General features: G+C 36.8%; 1 protein-coding gene across 13 annotated transcripts in view; it reads left to right on the top strand.

Annotated features, from left to right (window-relative positions):
- The window catches only part of LOC129718857 (uridine phosphorylase 1), a 63,532-nt gene extending 47,228 nt beyond the window's left edge, over positions 1 to 16,304 (top strand). For all 13 annotated transcript variants that reach the window (XM_055670112.1, XM_055670060.1, XM_055670085.1 and 10 more), the window contains 4 exons: positions 13,846 to 13,983; positions 14,054 to 14,263; positions 14,322 to 14,460; positions 14,516 to 16,304. In XM_055670112.1, the coding sequence (XP_055526087.1) occupies positions 13,846 to 13,983; positions 14,054 to 14,263; positions 14,322 to 14,460; positions 14,516 to 14,892 (864 nt within the window). In that variant the 3' untranslated portion in view covers positions 14,893 to 16,304. The remainder of the gene's footprint in view (positions 1 to 13,845; positions 13,984 to 14,053; positions 14,264 to 14,321; positions 14,461 to 14,515) is intronic.
- The last annotated feature ends 350 nt before the right edge of the window (positions 16,305 to 16,654 follow it).

The raw sequence follows: 16,654 nt of genomic DNA, 5'->3' as shown, positions 1-16,654 counted from the left end.
TCATTTTGGACTTTAAAATTGCCTGTGAAATCAATTTCTGTCATCTGGGCGTAATTCTGGTTCCGAAAACATTCATATTGAATGGTATTTGGTCATTTCCGGCTGTTTGCCAGACACCGGAAGTCACCATCTTAAAATTCAAGATTGTGTCTGTGATCAATTTTTAGCTTCTGTGCATCTTTCTGGTTCCAGAAAATGGGAATCGTCCATTTCAGGCTGTTTTCCAGAAACCGGAAGTTGCCATCTTACAATTCAAAATGTTGTCTGAAGTCGATTTGTGGCTCCAGTGCATCATTACGGTTCCGGAAATACCCATATTGGGTGGTATTTGGTCATTTGCCGCTGTTTTTCCGACACCGGAAGTCGCCATTTTGGATTTCATAATGGCATTTGGAGACAATTTCTGGATTTTGAACAGCATACTGGTTAAAGAAAAACTCATATTGGGTGGTATTTGGTCATTTTCTGCCGTTTTCAGAAACCGGAAGTCGCCATCTTAGAATTTAAAAAGCTATCTGTGGTCGATTTTAGCTCCTGTGTATTATTCTTCATCCGGATATTATTATATTGGGTGGAAATCGGCCATTTTCGGCTGTTTTCCAGAAACCGGAAGTTGCCATCTTACAATCCAAAATGTTGTCTGAGGTCGATTATGGAACATATTTGTTACCACTAAAAACATTCACCTGCCAATATGGTTCCATTTAGTTGATTAGTTTGCGAGATGTGCAGAAATTTGTGAAGAAACATGTACTTCCAGAAGAGGGAGGGGCCTCAAACCATTATGGACATATTTGTTACCTCTAAAAACATTCACATACCAAATTTGGTTGTATTTTCTTGATTGGTTCTTGAGCTGTGCGAAATTTGTGTTTCATTTTCATGGGATCCCTCCCTTATAGAAGAGGGAGTCGGGTTTCAAACCATTATGGACATATTAGTTACCCCTTAAAACATCTACATGCCAAATTCGGTTTCATTTGTTTGGTTTGTTCTTGAGTTATGCAGAAATTTATGTTTCATTTGTATGGGACCCCTCCCTTCCAGAAGAGGGAGGGGTCTCAAACTATCATAGAAACCTTAATCGGCACCAAAAACCCCTACATACAAATTTTCACGTCGATCGGTACGGTAGTTTTCGGGCCTATATGGATCAGACAGACAGACAGACTTGACTGCATTTTTATATGTAAAGATTACAACATCAATATTTTAGAACCTAAAGAGTGAATATACATTTATTGGATTGAAGCGTTCATGTAAATCTATTTTTACAAATAAAAAACTGAATGAGAAAGGCTGGGTCTGACCGCTAGGTGGATTAATTTAGGTTTTTTCTTGTTTCGATGACATCTCAATAACTACTGAACCGATTGTTCTGTGTGAATGTCACACATGCAAAAAATACACTCTAAACTAATTATACTCAGCTTTTCATCAATTTTTACTCATTAACAAAAAAGTTACACACGGATATATTTTTTTTCGAGTACAAACCTTAAATAAATAATAAGAATAAATTACAAAGAAAAGTGGAAAACGGTGATTTGTTCAATTTGGATTTTTTTATCATATAGGAGAATATCAGAAGATTGATCAGTTTTCGAAAAAACTGACAATTGTTTTCAGTGCCAAAAAGCGGAAGCGATGACGAATAAAAATTCCCGAACAGGAGGTGGGTTGCCAATGAAAATCTACTACTCGAATTTCGTTTAGCGGCAGGACCAAAAAGTTTCGTGTTCTTGGAAAAAGGATAATTGTTCATGATATGTTTGCAATCAATTTTCTTATGCAAAATGTCTTAGAAATGCGTAAAACGTTGAGCTCAAAGAAATTTTGTTGGAAAAGAACCTGAAACTTGAGATTGGAAGACTCTTCAAGCTCGAATTTTTTTTTTGGTCTAAGAAGGTCGATTTAAAAAAAATCGGAAGAATTCCAGATATTTACGTTTTATGTATTTTGAAAACATTTGGTATCAAAAAACAAGGTTTCGATTTCGAACATATCATGAACTATTTCCTGTGCATTTTTTATCATCTCTGGCTACATTGAAGCTCCAATTCCCGAAATACGATAGAGTCAAAGGTCAAAATTTTCTCATGCAGCACTCTAAGGAACATATTCATTAGTGTGGGGAATTGTTATATGAAAAAAGCGAAACTTTTTATATTTGAGGCCTTAAACAACCCTAAATTTATCGGAAGTTGATTGGTTTGGTCTTCGCTTGGCGTATCGCATTTCAAATTTATATGGAGATTTGTATGGAAAAACCAACTTTTTTGCATTTGCCATTCTAAAGAGCTCAAAATGGCCCGAACCATAGGTTTTATGACTTCAAATGGTAGGTTTTTAATGCCTAACAACTTAACTGAAGACACTAAAGAGCTAGGGTGTCCCAAAAAAAATACTAGAGCTGTTCAAAGTTGATTATGTCGAAATTTATGTTGCAAATCATTTTTCCTGCCAACACTGCCAGAGTACCGGCGTCTGTCCGATTTCCATCAGAAGTAACCTCTGAAACACGTTGTTGACTTTTTATACGCCTAGAATATAGATCTGAATTTGTTTGATTGATCCAGCTGAGTGTATAAACTCGTTACGACAGGTTACTTCTGATGGGAATCCTACTGACGCCGGTACATTGGTAATGTTGGCAGAAAACAAGATTTTCAGCATTTAAATCGACATACTCAACTTTGAACAGCTATAGCTCTTCTCAGGGACATTCTAGCCGTTCAGTGTCTTCTGCAATGTTGTTGGCATCTAAAATACTATACTTCAACATAATGCAGTGCATTATTAGAGCATTATTGAGCTCTCTAGAAAGGTAAATGCAAAAACGGAGACTTGGTTCTGGAGAATCGATCACTTTTCCCCATCCTAATATTCATAGACAAAGAGTGCAAAAGATGATTCATACTGTTCAGGGCCGGCTTTGTAAATGGTTATGCAATCTTGCAAATTGTTATGCTTGTGTACACATTTCGAAAGAGTCTAAAATTTTAATTCGATTTACTAACAATTTTCAGTGCAGAAAATATTTTCTGGGATTCCGGAATTTGAATAAAAAATTCCCGGGAATCGGAAGTCTCGGGAAATTCCATCCTGTGAAAGACGCTTTAATGGCTACACTTTTCGCTCGGTCTTCCTCTTCAGCATCTTTTGGATCTTCTTGTCGCTCAGGATCGTCGGCCGTCCGGAACCTGGCTTCGTTTAGATGCTCTGATTGTTATCCAATAGTTCCAAGGTGTTGTAGATGCCGGAACGGACTTATCCGGCGACTGTGCTCGTTTTCGACTCGGTGATGTACCGTTCTGTGAACGCGCATACTTCTGAACGGAGTAGCATCCCTGTTTTCTCCATCACGGTTAGAGTTAAACTGATTGAGCTGTCAGTTTTTTTTGCTGACTCATGAGTTACTACAATTAATGCTACATGGGTAGTTTCGTCGGTACGTGTGAAAGTAAACCAATGAAAAACCGGCAATTTTTGTCCACTTTTTTAATGCAAACGTTAACTGATCAACGGTACATGACCGCTGTTTGGACTTCCGGACATTGCTTAAAACGAGATAAAATGTAAGCAAAAAAATGTAGATTACTTTTGCCCTGAGCTACGGGAAGCGTTATGTTATTGTTTCTAGATACATTGTTTTTTGCATTATTTTCAGTAAAGTTGTTCAGGAGATTAAGGACTTTATTTTGGACACAAACTCGACCGCAAAGTGGTGCTAATGTGCATACCGTTTTGAGTATTTTCATAATTCATAAAACAAAATTCATCTCTAGGTCGAAAGAAGTGGGTTTTAGCAGAGTTGTTTTTAAGTACAAGGGCTTCTGGTTGCTAAGGCTGTGCGAGATTTCGAATGATTTCGTATAATTTCGCAAAACTCGAAATTTCCCGAAATTTCGCGAAATTTCGGTTTCGCGAAATTGCCGAAAAATTTCGTTGAATTTCGCTAAATTCCGCCTAAAATTTCGCGAAATTAAAGTTCCAATTTCGACGATTACGAAATTTCGCGAAATTTCGGACCAAATTTCCGATGCACATTATTACATTATTTTGGTTTGTGCTCATTGCGACTATAAATTAAATTGAATATATCTCAACAGATATGTGGTATACTAAGTCAGTTATAGAAGAATAAACTCTCAGCCGGTAATTTTTGTTTTTAAAGACAAAACCGTAACATCATGCGGGAGGTATTTTTTATTCACGCAGAGCATAAAATTCATGTCATCACTGAAGTCAAATTCGAGGAATATGAAGCCGTCCAAATGCGCTACAAGGTATCTAGTAATTTGTTTGTAGGAATAAATTTTACGCATCTTTTACGTACATCAAAATGTGGTTATATTTGCAGCCCACAAGGTTAAAGAGGTCACTTTTTGTCTTTCGTTTAGGAGGGCATAGCAATTTCTGTCAAAACTAAAGCTCTGAAGCTCTATCTTACAGGCCAAATGTTCTATGCTACTCTACTTGTAAAAATTTTCAAGCGTTTTTTCGGATTTCTCTGTGTTAGAGGACTCCTCTTCGCACACCGTAGTGTATTTAAATGTGTTTTATCAGATAGTTCATTGCTATCACTAGGCTGACCAGATATCATGCCTTATAGTGTGCAGACAGAGTGATCGATGTGTTAAGCAGAAAAAGTTGTAATTGCCTGAATTTTTAGTATTGTTTCAAAACACTCTGACTTCAAAGTCAGCATAAGTTTCAAAATTGCCAGGTACCTTATCAAAAATATTTTAAACGTGTTATCAAAAGAGTATACTTGATCAATGAATGAATAAAAAGTAAATGGTTCGCTATCGTTGAACACATAATTGAGAAATGTTACTCTTGTTTAGGGGACACACAATTTTACAATGTCAAAAACAAGTTCAGATTATGGCATAGAAGTGATTCTGACTTTGCACTTGACGTATATACAAGGTAGAAGAAAAGAAAGGTTAGAAAGAACGAGAAATAAGAGAACGAGGATGATTTCGAATAACTTGATTGAGTAAAGAGAAAACTATTTGTTTTTGCATTACAACATTCCATTCTAACTGTTGATTGGTTGAAAGAAAAATAATTTTTGGTTTGTTTCAAAGGGGCCGTTCCCAAACACGTAGTCATATATAGGGAGACGGGGGGTGGCTTATCAAAAGACCACGAAAAATCCCCCCGCGTGCGGGTTAACGAATAGACCACGTAGTCTTTTTTCTGACTTATAATTTATTATTGCCACTAAGTCAAGTCGAAGCTTTCGCAATTTTTTAATTAATATATTTATTTGACACGACTAATTAATAAGTGTCACGGAAAGTTTGAGAGTTGTCAGCAATTAACTGTAATCAAATTTTTGAAACATATTTCAAATTTATCCGAACGAAGAAAATTTTTTTTTGTTTTAAACAGGCTTTGCCTTATATGTCATTTACTTCTTTAGAATAATAGTTCTATTTTGCAATGCGTCGGGATTTATGTTATTTTTCCTGAAAGTATATTTCAATACTCAACGACCGGTAAAAAAATCAACGTTTTGGTCTTAAAAACAATATATAAGACCTGGATGTTCGTGAACTGAAGGAAGAAAGAAAGATGTTTATGTTTTGTTCGACATTCAAAAACTTTGTAATTTATTTCAAGGGAAATACGGCTTTTTCAGTCTTAGGGGTGTATCAAAACGCTACTAGGTTTTATGTCCGACGTTTCGGCCTTTGAACTTGGCCTTCCTAAGGGGATCTACAAGTTTATTAAAAACATTTTATAAAAATAGTACATTTTTTTTTTCTTCAAAAACTCTGACATTGTTTTTTTCAAAAAACTTACATATAGTTGTACCGTTTTTCGTACAAAGCTTTACGATAGGTTGTCATAGCTGTCTATAGGATCTCTTTCAAAGTACCTATATTGAAACGTTAGAGTTAGTTTGAGCTTTACTGCCGCTCATGGCAAGTCCGTCCCAATTGCATTTTTATCAATTTTGAGTTTATTTATGGAATCAATTCCTTTTTATATCTACTTTCGATAAAACAAATATTTTTGAATACTTTGTTCTGAGGAACTATGAAAAAAATAGCAAGTTGGTTTGTCCCATAGCAAAAGTGATCGCTAGTCGGTCCCATTGAAAAAATCTTCGCAATTTAACCCCACAGCCAATAATGATTATGAAAAATGTGATATTTACCAAAACTAATGTTCTTCAGGTTTAGAATTGGATGTACCAAGTGATATTCGATAGGAGGTTTGATTAAATTTTACGCGTTCTACATCGTGTGGCTCTAGCTGATAGTACAATGTTTTCTTCAAGACAAAGTTTCCACCAGTAGCTTCTTTCAGCTGTTGTTTGTTGACAGTGAACGCTTTAGGTGTGTCACTGTATTGTTAGTTCAAGCATTCTTGAGTAAATACTACTTTTCGTATTTTATCCGTATTTTATGTAACGACGTGCTTAAGAATTGTTCAATTATTGTCGTGAATTTCGTTTTGAAGAATTTGTCAGTCATATTAAATACTTCGGTACGCTACTTAGCTGTTTTTTAACGGAGCAAACATTTTCCTAAGCTATAGGTATTCTTTCATATTTGTTTCCACTGCTACGTGAAAGCTGTCCGCCGTCACGAACGTGTGTCCGCTCTCAGGAAAATTTAGAACAAGTTCCTACACCTAAACTGACTTTGAATTTATCAGTATGTAAAAACAAAATCTAATTTTATTTTGAGCGGCGCAGTTGGTAGGTATATTGTGTTATGCTTCTCACAAAAAACTTGTTTAATAAAGCACGAAAGAAGGTCATTTATGAATTGACCAGCGATAGATTCATTCCAAACGCACGGTATAGCACCGCCATCGATTTGCAGTAGTTTGTTTTTCATCACCGGTCGTAGCTGGCTGTGGGACTGACTTGCTATCATTCTGGCTACGTACCGTAAAAGTAATCGCTTGTGAGTCCCAGCTTATGATTTTCAACAAATTTTAATCAAATTTCGGTGTTCATGCAAGTTTTATGATGCAAAAGTGTTAGATTGTCATTGCAGTACTAAATTCTGTTGATGGTATTGATTGAAAAAGCATTTGAGTGCAAAATTTCACCTAAAGCGTTACGATTTTCAATTGCTGTTTTCTCGTCAGCACCAAAACGCAAATGGGACGGACTTGCTATGAGCGGCAGTTTAGAGATTACCTACAAACTTTTACCACATCACAAAGCACGATGCGTTGGTGGATTCAATTTCTTTTTCTCGGGCTTTTTATCGCATCACTTCCCTACGTCCCAGGTTTAAGTAATGCTATCGTCAGGTGCCTAAAAGATGATTACCCGTTGATCACTATGGGGCCGTGTCGACTGGTGTGCCCCAAGGTAGTAACTTGGGGCCAATTCTTTTTCTGCTGTTTATTAATGACCTGGCCAAGTTAGAGCTGCATGGAAAGTTACGTCTCTTTGCTGACGACACGTCAGTCTTCTATCAAGAAACAGAATGCACTGCTATCCAGCTTCAAACTAATTTGATGTCAATGAATCTATCGAAAACCAAGTATATGCTCATTCACTCGTTCCGCAGAAAACTCCCGGCTCGCGAGCCAATTGAAATCGCCAATCGTGTCATCGAAGAAGTATTTGAATACCCATTTCTCGGCCTAACGCTAGACAATAGAATGAACTGGAAGGCCCATCTTGAGTCTCTCAAGCGAAAGCTAACATCACTCTGTGGTATATTAAGGAAGGTTTCATCATTTTTGCCTTTGGCGACTATGAAAACACTATACTTCTCACTAATCCATTCTCGGCTCCAGTACCTAGTTGCAACGTGGGGACTGGCTTGCAAATCTTCTTTGAGAGAGCTACAGGTGATACAAAACAGAAGCTTGAAAGCCGTGTTCCGGAAACCTCATCTGTATCCCACTCATCTACTATACGAAGATCCCAGGGACTCAACCCTACCAATCCGTGTACCCCAGGAGTATCAAATGTTGATCCACTTGCGAAATAACATCAATTCAACCGTCCTTGTCACAAGAAGAATGCACGAAAACCGCTCAAGCAGACAAACTGGTCACCTGTATTTGCCACGATTCAACACGGAATACGGTCGCAAAAAATGTCGTACATTGGTAGCAAACTGTTTAACGACCTCCCCCCATCATGTAAAAATGCCCAAACAACATATATCTTCAAGCGTCGTTTGCGAGCTATCATGAAAACGAAAATACCACAGTATCTAGCCCAATTCTGGATTACACCCGAATACCACAAAACACTACTCACCAATGCCTCTGCCGTACGCCGTAACCAGAGCAACGCCATCAACGCGCGAACCACCAGCACCACCCCACAATTGTCGACAAGTATCATCACCAGCTTCAACTTATAGTTAACAACATCGTATCACACTTCCTTAAAAGAGCAGATGCTCACTGGAAGTGCAAACTTGTTCTAGCGATTCAAGTGTAAAAAATATATCGAAAATAAATTAAATTAAAATTAAATTAAAAGGTTTCACTTATTATCAACTAAATATTTTTCTAGATGATTTCTAGATGAGTATACAATTTACCATAACTATAAGCGAGAAATTTATCGTAGATGATCAATTTGCTTAAACAAATTTTATTTATTTTGATACTCAACAACAAATTAAAAATCATTTTGAATATACTCAACAGAAAAGCGTATTTTAAATTACTTTCAGGTAAGGAAATTATTATATTTGTTAAAGACAATGAAATATTATCAATAATTAAACAACCATTATCTGTTTGTTATTTTGGTTTTGAGAAAATGATATTACTGAAAATTCTATTTACAATTTGCGCAATATCTAATAATCAGTTTTCTTGAACCTTAATTTTTTTCATAAATTTTTCATACTTTATTGTACATATATTTGCAGAATAAGATCACAAAACAAAAGACCACGAAAGACCACGGAGGAGAAGGGGGGTATGAAAGGGATCAAAATATGACCACGTAGTTTAGGAATGGTCCCGAATGCATTTTATTATTTTGGGTGTCGCAGAAACTCACAGGGCATATTTTTTTAGGACAAAATTATTTTCTACAACCTTACCAGAGACACTAGTTATGCCAGTCAAACAAACCGATTTAGCTGAAAAAATAATTTTAATCTCCAATTGGACACTCTGTGGGTAATTAAAATATTTTTATAATCGAAACAGTTGGTTTGATTGGCATAGTGCCTTTGGCAAAGTTATAGATAATAATATTGTCCTTCCAAAAATAAACATGTTGTAAATTTTTCTTAAATTTAATTTTTCTTTGATTTCTTCATCGCTTCGGTATTTTTTTTTGTAATTTTTACACAAAAAAAGATTTTTGAAAAATAAGCTTTTTTATGTTAATTTTAATGTTTCTTTTACATTAAAAAAATCAATTTTTCAGAGTTTTTTTTATCGGAAAGATAAAATTACTGTCTAAAACTTTTCCAGAGACGTCACACTGATCAAAAAACTTTTGGCTCTGAAAATATTTATAATCACAATAACCCTCCCAAAATAGCATTTTAACTAGCTTCTCAGCCTATAGAAACGTTTATGCAAAGTTTAGGCCAAATCTAAAATGACAAAAAATATTGAAACTGAGACATTTTTTGTGGAACTGCTCAGTTAAAAAGTAATTTTAAGTTATATTAAAATATGTGCAAAAATATTGAAAACTTCAAAGTTTACAGAATAGTTAACTTAAATTTTATTTTCCTCGATTTGATAAAAATGTCACTTAGTCTAGTCTGACTAAACGGTGTTAAAAAAAATTCAATAACACTGGTCGACAAAAGCGAAAAAAAAGTTGCCCTCCAAAGGTTTTACAGCTTTTCAACCATTCCTGTGAATTTTGCTGCTTTTAGAGAATGCAGAAATGCATCTGAAGGCCGCCGAGGAATTGCTTATCGGATTCGTCGCTTTTACGTTTGCATAGGGAACAACTCTTTGGAAAAGTTATCTTTGCTAGGGACACCAAAACTCACAGGAATGGTTGAAAACCTACCTACCATCTCTCATTTTTTCCAGTTCGAGCTCTAGGACAAAACTTGGATTTTGAATGATGAAAGTGCTATGAAAGAAGGATTACTATTTTAAACATAGTTGCATTCAAACCAAAAGAATCAGTTCAGAAGTTCATTAAATTATTATTTACAAAGACATTTCGAGTTTGACCTTTATATCATTTGTATCTATCGCGCTACTATTACCTGCAATATAATCTGTATAAATGAATGCATCAAGATTTTAGTTTTTAACATTTTTGATTTTCTCGTCATTGTCGGTTTATCGATAACTGAATACCTACGTTACTCTTCGTCGACCAGGTAAGCACCTTGCGATCAGCTGTTGAAGGGTACTTCGTTAGCGTACGCTCCAACGTTACAAATCATTGTAATGCTATGTTTCAGAAACATTTATTTTATTTTTCGAAATTTCGCGAAATTTCGCGAAATTTAGAGACCAATTTCGTTTCGTCTCGAGAACTCGAAATCCACCTTGATTTCGTTTCGACTAATTTGGCGAAATCGAAATTAAGGGTTAATTTCGTTTCGTTTCGTTTCGACACCAGAAAAGCCAGTTTCGCACACCCCTACTGGTTGCTATAGGGCCCGCGTGTGCACGTGATTTTGAGTACCACTCAGGAAATTTGTTCAGAAGGTCATGGGGTTTTGGTTTATGGACAGTTTGGTTGGGAATAAGACCAGTATTCAGGAACTCATTGATTAAAATTTCTACAAAATTATGCAATTTCAATTATTTTGTTTTAAATTTCTTTTTATTGATTGATTTACATTTTTTTGTATTCATTCTAAAAAGGTGTTTTAATTCGAGCAGGATACAACATGTAGCATGAGGCTGTATTAGTGTTTAGGCTGATCTGAAGTGACTAATAGATTTTGTAGTTATATGGATTGCAATCGTTCAACAACACCTACGAAGTAAAGACCTTACTGAGGCGACATTATCATCACTGGTGGCACTTGTTGGGGACCTCAAGTTTTTAGGAAGTAAGAATCGCGAGATAAGTTACGAAGAATTGCATGCACACTGAGCTTCTAAACAACTTTGCCGAAGACTGCAACCTTCTAGGAAGTCAAAACCGTGAACAAGCTTATGTCAAAATATGATAATTGTATTCAATTAGTGTCACGTAGCGACAAAATTCTGCCCTTAACTGTCTATCAACCAGAAGCCCTTTACCACCTTCTGAACAACTTTGCTAAAGACCGCAGTATTATAGGAGGTTGGAATCGTTAGATAAGTTGAGGTCAAAATACGACGAACTCTTTTGTACAGGTTTACTGGAGACTGCAACAATTGGATTCGTGAAATAAGTTTAGGCCAACATACGACGAAATTCGTCCTACAGCTACGTACAGTGGAACTCCGCACTAGACTCTATCATCCGAAAGACCTTGACCTTTTGAGCAAGTCTTCTGATGACCGCAACTTTCTAGGTCATCGGACGCACGCGATACCGATCTACTTGCCAAACTTTCTGGATAATGTTGCAGAATTCAAACTGCGTGTTCAACACTCCATGAAGCGATTTCAAACTTATGGCCAGTAGGATACATTCCGAAAGGCTTATACGGTGGGAAGAATTTGATCGCTTTTATATGTTTTAGTACGGTACTTTAAATGGTGTTTTTTCTATACTTTATGGCACTCGTGCGATTCACAAGACCAGTTCAAAGTTTCGTAACTATGTTCAGTTTTAACGGATTACTTTTCTACCGCTTTGATTCATGTTCGCAACGAGAAACTGGGTATTAAGGAATATCCATAAGGCGTCGTACACAAATTACGTAACGCATGAAGGGGGGGGGGAGGTGGTTTGAATCAGCGTTACTTATTGTTACGTAGGGGGGAGGGGGTCTGAAATCTAGATTTTAAGCGTTACGTCATTTGTGTACGACGCCTAAGCAAGGATGGGAAAAATCGTTCAAGTGATAATTAATCAGTAGTCCAAACTGATTCTCTATCGCTTTCGATAATTTCAAAAGGATATGTGGTGAAAAATTTTCACTCGCGATTACTTTGATTTGTTTGTTTCGTTTCGCGCATTCGATTTTTTTTTCACACATAGGTACAACACGCCCAAACCGAGAAGCTAATTTTCTTCTTTTGAAATATGTAAGCAAAAATGAAAGCTGGATGTTCTACGGGGTGTTGTCTTCTCGAAATAGGAATTTAAATACTGGTATTGTGGCCGGGGCGCATCAAACAGATTCGCAGAAAGCATGTATTCAAGAATATAACATGCAAGCTTTCATGTATTATAGGGCTTCGGCAGTTTTTTTCTTCGGCAGGTTCCTGCATAAGGTCGCTGTAGAAAACCTGCCGAAGAAAACCCCTTACGAAGCCGTTCGCTACCCTACATGAGGAACATGCAAGATTGAGATTTTAAATGCCCTATAATTTGGAGGTTTCAACCAAGAAATACATTAGAGAATCATCGAGTGACTAGTTTGATACCTTCTATACTTTATACTTTATGAGTCCAATTTCATATCATTGTGAGACAAATCTTTAGAGTATGGCATCATTTTATGTCGTTGATTCGATGTTGAATATATTGCAAAAATTGCAGCTTAAAACTATTGAACTGAAAAAAATCAGTGAGAGAATTTTCGTCTTCAGAAAACGAAAATTTTCAGTATTGATTCTCCTGAAATTATCACTAACGATTCTTTTTCATTTCTGTAACTAAGCAGCCGTATCATTGTTGATAAATGAAAATCAACAAAACGATTCCATGCGATAAAAAATCGGAAGTGATTCTCCGAGTGAGTGAACCATAAGTTTACACTTTGATCGATGTAAGATTCGGCCACGGCCCACTGAAGCAGAAACGTCGATTTTTTGAAAGTAAATTCAAAGGAAAAAGATGCGATCCACAACCTTCGATTTGGCCAGGTTGAATCTGTTTACAGTATCAAATAAAATAAATTCTTTACCGCTCGTGGAAAAAATGCACATTTTACATGAGACTTAAGTTTTGCTTAGAACCCTAAACGACAACACATGTAATCCGATGTCCGTTTATAGCGCTTTGTTTATTACACAAGAATGACCGCACAGCTCGTCGTCTTGATCATGATGTATGTTTATATTGCGATGATTCAGATTGCACTTGTTGTGGCTCATATTCATTTACCTACGTGCATACGTGCTATAATTTGAGTCGCGAAGCAGATTCGGTAGAAAACACGCGAGGATTTCTAGGAATACTCCATAAAGATAACAATCGTTCAGTTGTTTTATTGTGATTAAATGATTACGACTGTTCGCAGAAACCCTATCGAAGAATTTATGCCATAACGATCACATTATAGGTATTACCGATAATCCTGATTTACTTCCAGAATGTCTGAAACCGATGTGATAAGACAAGCATTTCATCAAAAAGAAAAAGTCTCGCAGGAATTCTGACATTCGAATAATCATTTTTCTTCATAAGCCTAGAGCTTCTCCCAACCAAACAATGATCACGTTATCAAGCTGAATGGGGTTATTTTAAGTTGGTCTGACATAGTTAAATACTTTAGACTAATTTACGATAGGATACTTATTCTCAAAGCGCAATGAATAACTGTTTAATAGGGAGGAAAATACTTTAAAGAATTCAGAAAAAAATTCTGAAATACTCAAGATCCAAAGAAAATCTGAATGATAAAATGATTACCTACCTATATAAAACTCATCACTGGCACGCTTTATAAAAAATATAATTACGCGGCTTAGGAACGGCTCTTAACATCAATGAAAAAAAAAAAAAAAGGTTTTCCATGCTTATCAGAGAAAAGTTCGCCGTTTATTTATAACGTTTTACGTTTTTTTTTCTTTTCACAGTTTGTCTGCATGGGCGGCACCCCGAAGCGGATGGAGAACTTTGCACACTTCATCATGGATGAAATCGGCTACAAGCTACCTGCCGGAACACAGCTGCAGGACATTAGCGCGTTCTCCTACCGGTACTCTATGTATAAGGTAGACGGCTAAACAGTTGTGACAGTTTGAGACTTTTGCTTATGCAATCCAATACTTGTTTGTTTTCCAGGTTGGTCCCGTGTTGTCGATTAGTCACGGAATGGGTGTGCCTTCGTTGGGAATCTTGCTACACGAAATGATTAAACTGATGTACCATGCTAAGTGTAAGAATCCGATTTTCATTCGAATCGGAACATGCGGCGGTGTCGGCATTGAGGGCGGTACCGTGGTGATCACCGAGGATGCTGTGGATGGACTGCTTCGAAGTACCCATGAAATTGTAGGTTTGACTGTATATTAGTCTTCAACTAGTTTTACTGATCTGTTGACCGTTTTAGCCAATATTGGGTAAAATTGTTCATCGCCCAGCTGTACTAGACAAGCGATTAGTGAGAGAGCTAAAATCGTTAGCCTCGGCGGACGATCCGTACGACACGATCACTGGCAAGACCATGTGCACTTCAGATTTCTATGAAGGTAAATACCAATTCGGCACCCGAATGTCTGCTCACATTGATTTGCTTTAATTTAGGCCAAGGTCGCCTCGATGGTGCTTTCTGTGAGTTTTCCGAGCAGGATAAAATGGATTACTTGGAGAAGCTGCGGGAATTTGGTGTGGTTAACATCGAGATGGAGTGCACAATTTTCGCTGCTCTGACGCATCACGCCGGCATCAAAGCTGCTATTGTATGTGTCGCCCTGCTGGATCGTCTCAAGGGTGACCAGGTAATGTCGCCGAAGGAAGTGATGAACGAGTGGCAACAGCGTCCGCAGATTCTAGTTTCGCGACTCATTAAGAAGCATCTGGCCCAAGCCGGGCATCTGAAAAGTTTAGCGTCAACACCGAGCTCTATAAAGTCTCCAAGACGGTTCAAGCTTGTACAGCAGGAATCCGAAGCGCACGAGTAAATTTTTGTTTTTAAAAAAAGAAAGAATATGAAATGCTGGAAATACCTAAGACATGACGTCGTAAAATCGGCTGGGCTTTCTCAATTGACAGACCGATAAATTTGTATGTGAAGAACAGTGATGAAAGAGTCGAGGGTAGGAAATAGTCCATTCAGTAGAAAAAAATATCAGTTGCACTAGAGAAAGCACATTCCATTATAGTAAATATCCGTACATATAATTAATAGAAAAAAAAACCTCAAAATAATAAATTGACTTGAAGAAAGCGAGGGGTGACGGGACATTACGGTGATACTTCAGATCAGGGTCTGAATAGAACAATATTTTACCACTGTATGTACACATGAATTAGCCTAATCTGTTTTTAGTGTCGAAGGTTTTTCTGTTATTTTCTATAATTGAAAATGATATTAACATGAATTGTTGATTTGCAATCGATGAAGTAAGTAATTGTTGGCTTACCTTTTTTTCGTGCGGTTTAAGTAAAATCGATTTGATGTTCCATTGTCGTATGTCTGTATTAAGTTCGAATTCAACAGCCAATGCGACACACTAGCAAATTACACAAAGCGACAATATTTATATTAAACAGGCTAACATGCCAATTAGCGCCACTTGTTAGGAAAACTTTGAAAAAGTTTTGTTAGCAGTGGAATGATGTGCAGGAAAAGAATTACTACTAGCGTAAAAATGTAGACAACGAGTTATTGAAAAAAAAAAGACAATGAGAGCCGCTTTCTTGCAGGAAATGTTATATTTGCAATCCTCATTAAATGTTGTTCATTAATTGCGCAAAGCTCTTTCGAAAATTATTATAGCATTACACCGAACCACGTTAAGGGAACCAAAATGTACAGCTTTTCAGCGCTAAAGTTATATCACTTAAGTGATATTGTATTGTATTGATAGCATTGTTGCCTATTCGGAAATTTTTGCATCTTTTTTCCTTACTATTCTTTTTATGCACACTGTTGCTTGTTCGTAATTCAGATGTTCGCTATTAATTTCAAACTGCTATTATTCTAATATCGTCTAGCAATGACATTATTCCAAATAAACTAGATGTGGAAATATTCCTGTAGGTATTTGAATTACTCTCGTACTACAAACCGTCTTTTTCAAACGTGTCCATTACAAACTAACTTTCAGTCACTTGGTAAATTTAAAACCCTTTAATCACATCTTAACATTTCAAACTGAAATAGTTTATGGTTTTGAATGTAACAAACACACAGACGGTCCCGATGGCGAACGCTTTCGCTTATATCGGGATCCACCATTTCGAACCTAGAACAGCAGAAGTAGTTATGTGTATAATGTACAAAAATCAAATACTTATATAACAGTTCACTATTATAATTAATATTATTATTATACACATTGAAATATATACCATCGAAAAATGTGATTAACATGACTGTGTACAAGCTTATTTGGACAATTGATGACTTCAATGGATGTCAACTCAATGGTCTGTCTGTCTGTCTGTCTGTCTGTCTGTCTGTCTGTCTGTCTGTCTGTCTGTCTGTCTGTCTGTCTGTCTGTCTGTCTGTCTGTCTGTCTGTCTGTCTGTCTGTCTGTCTGTCTGTCTGTCTGTCTGTCTGTCTGTCTGTCTGTCTGTCTGTCTGTCTGTCTGTCTGTCTGTCTGTCTGTCTGTCTGTCTGTCTGTCTGTCTGTCTGTCTGTCTGTCTGTCTGTCTGTCTGTCTGTCTGTCTGTCTGTCTGTCTGTCTGTCTGTCTGTCTGTCTGTCTGTCTGTCTGTC

Source organism: Wyeomyia smithii, chromosome 1, assembly GCF_029784165.1.
Source record: "Wyeomyia smithii strain HCP4-BCI-WySm-NY-G18 chromosome 1, ASM2978416v1, whole genome shotgun sequence".
NCBI lineage: Eukaryota > Metazoa > Arthropoda > Insecta > Diptera > Culicidae > Wyeomyia > Wyeomyia smithii.
Note: the sequence above shows the minus strand (reverse complement) of the source record. Positions and strands in the feature narration are given on the sequence as shown.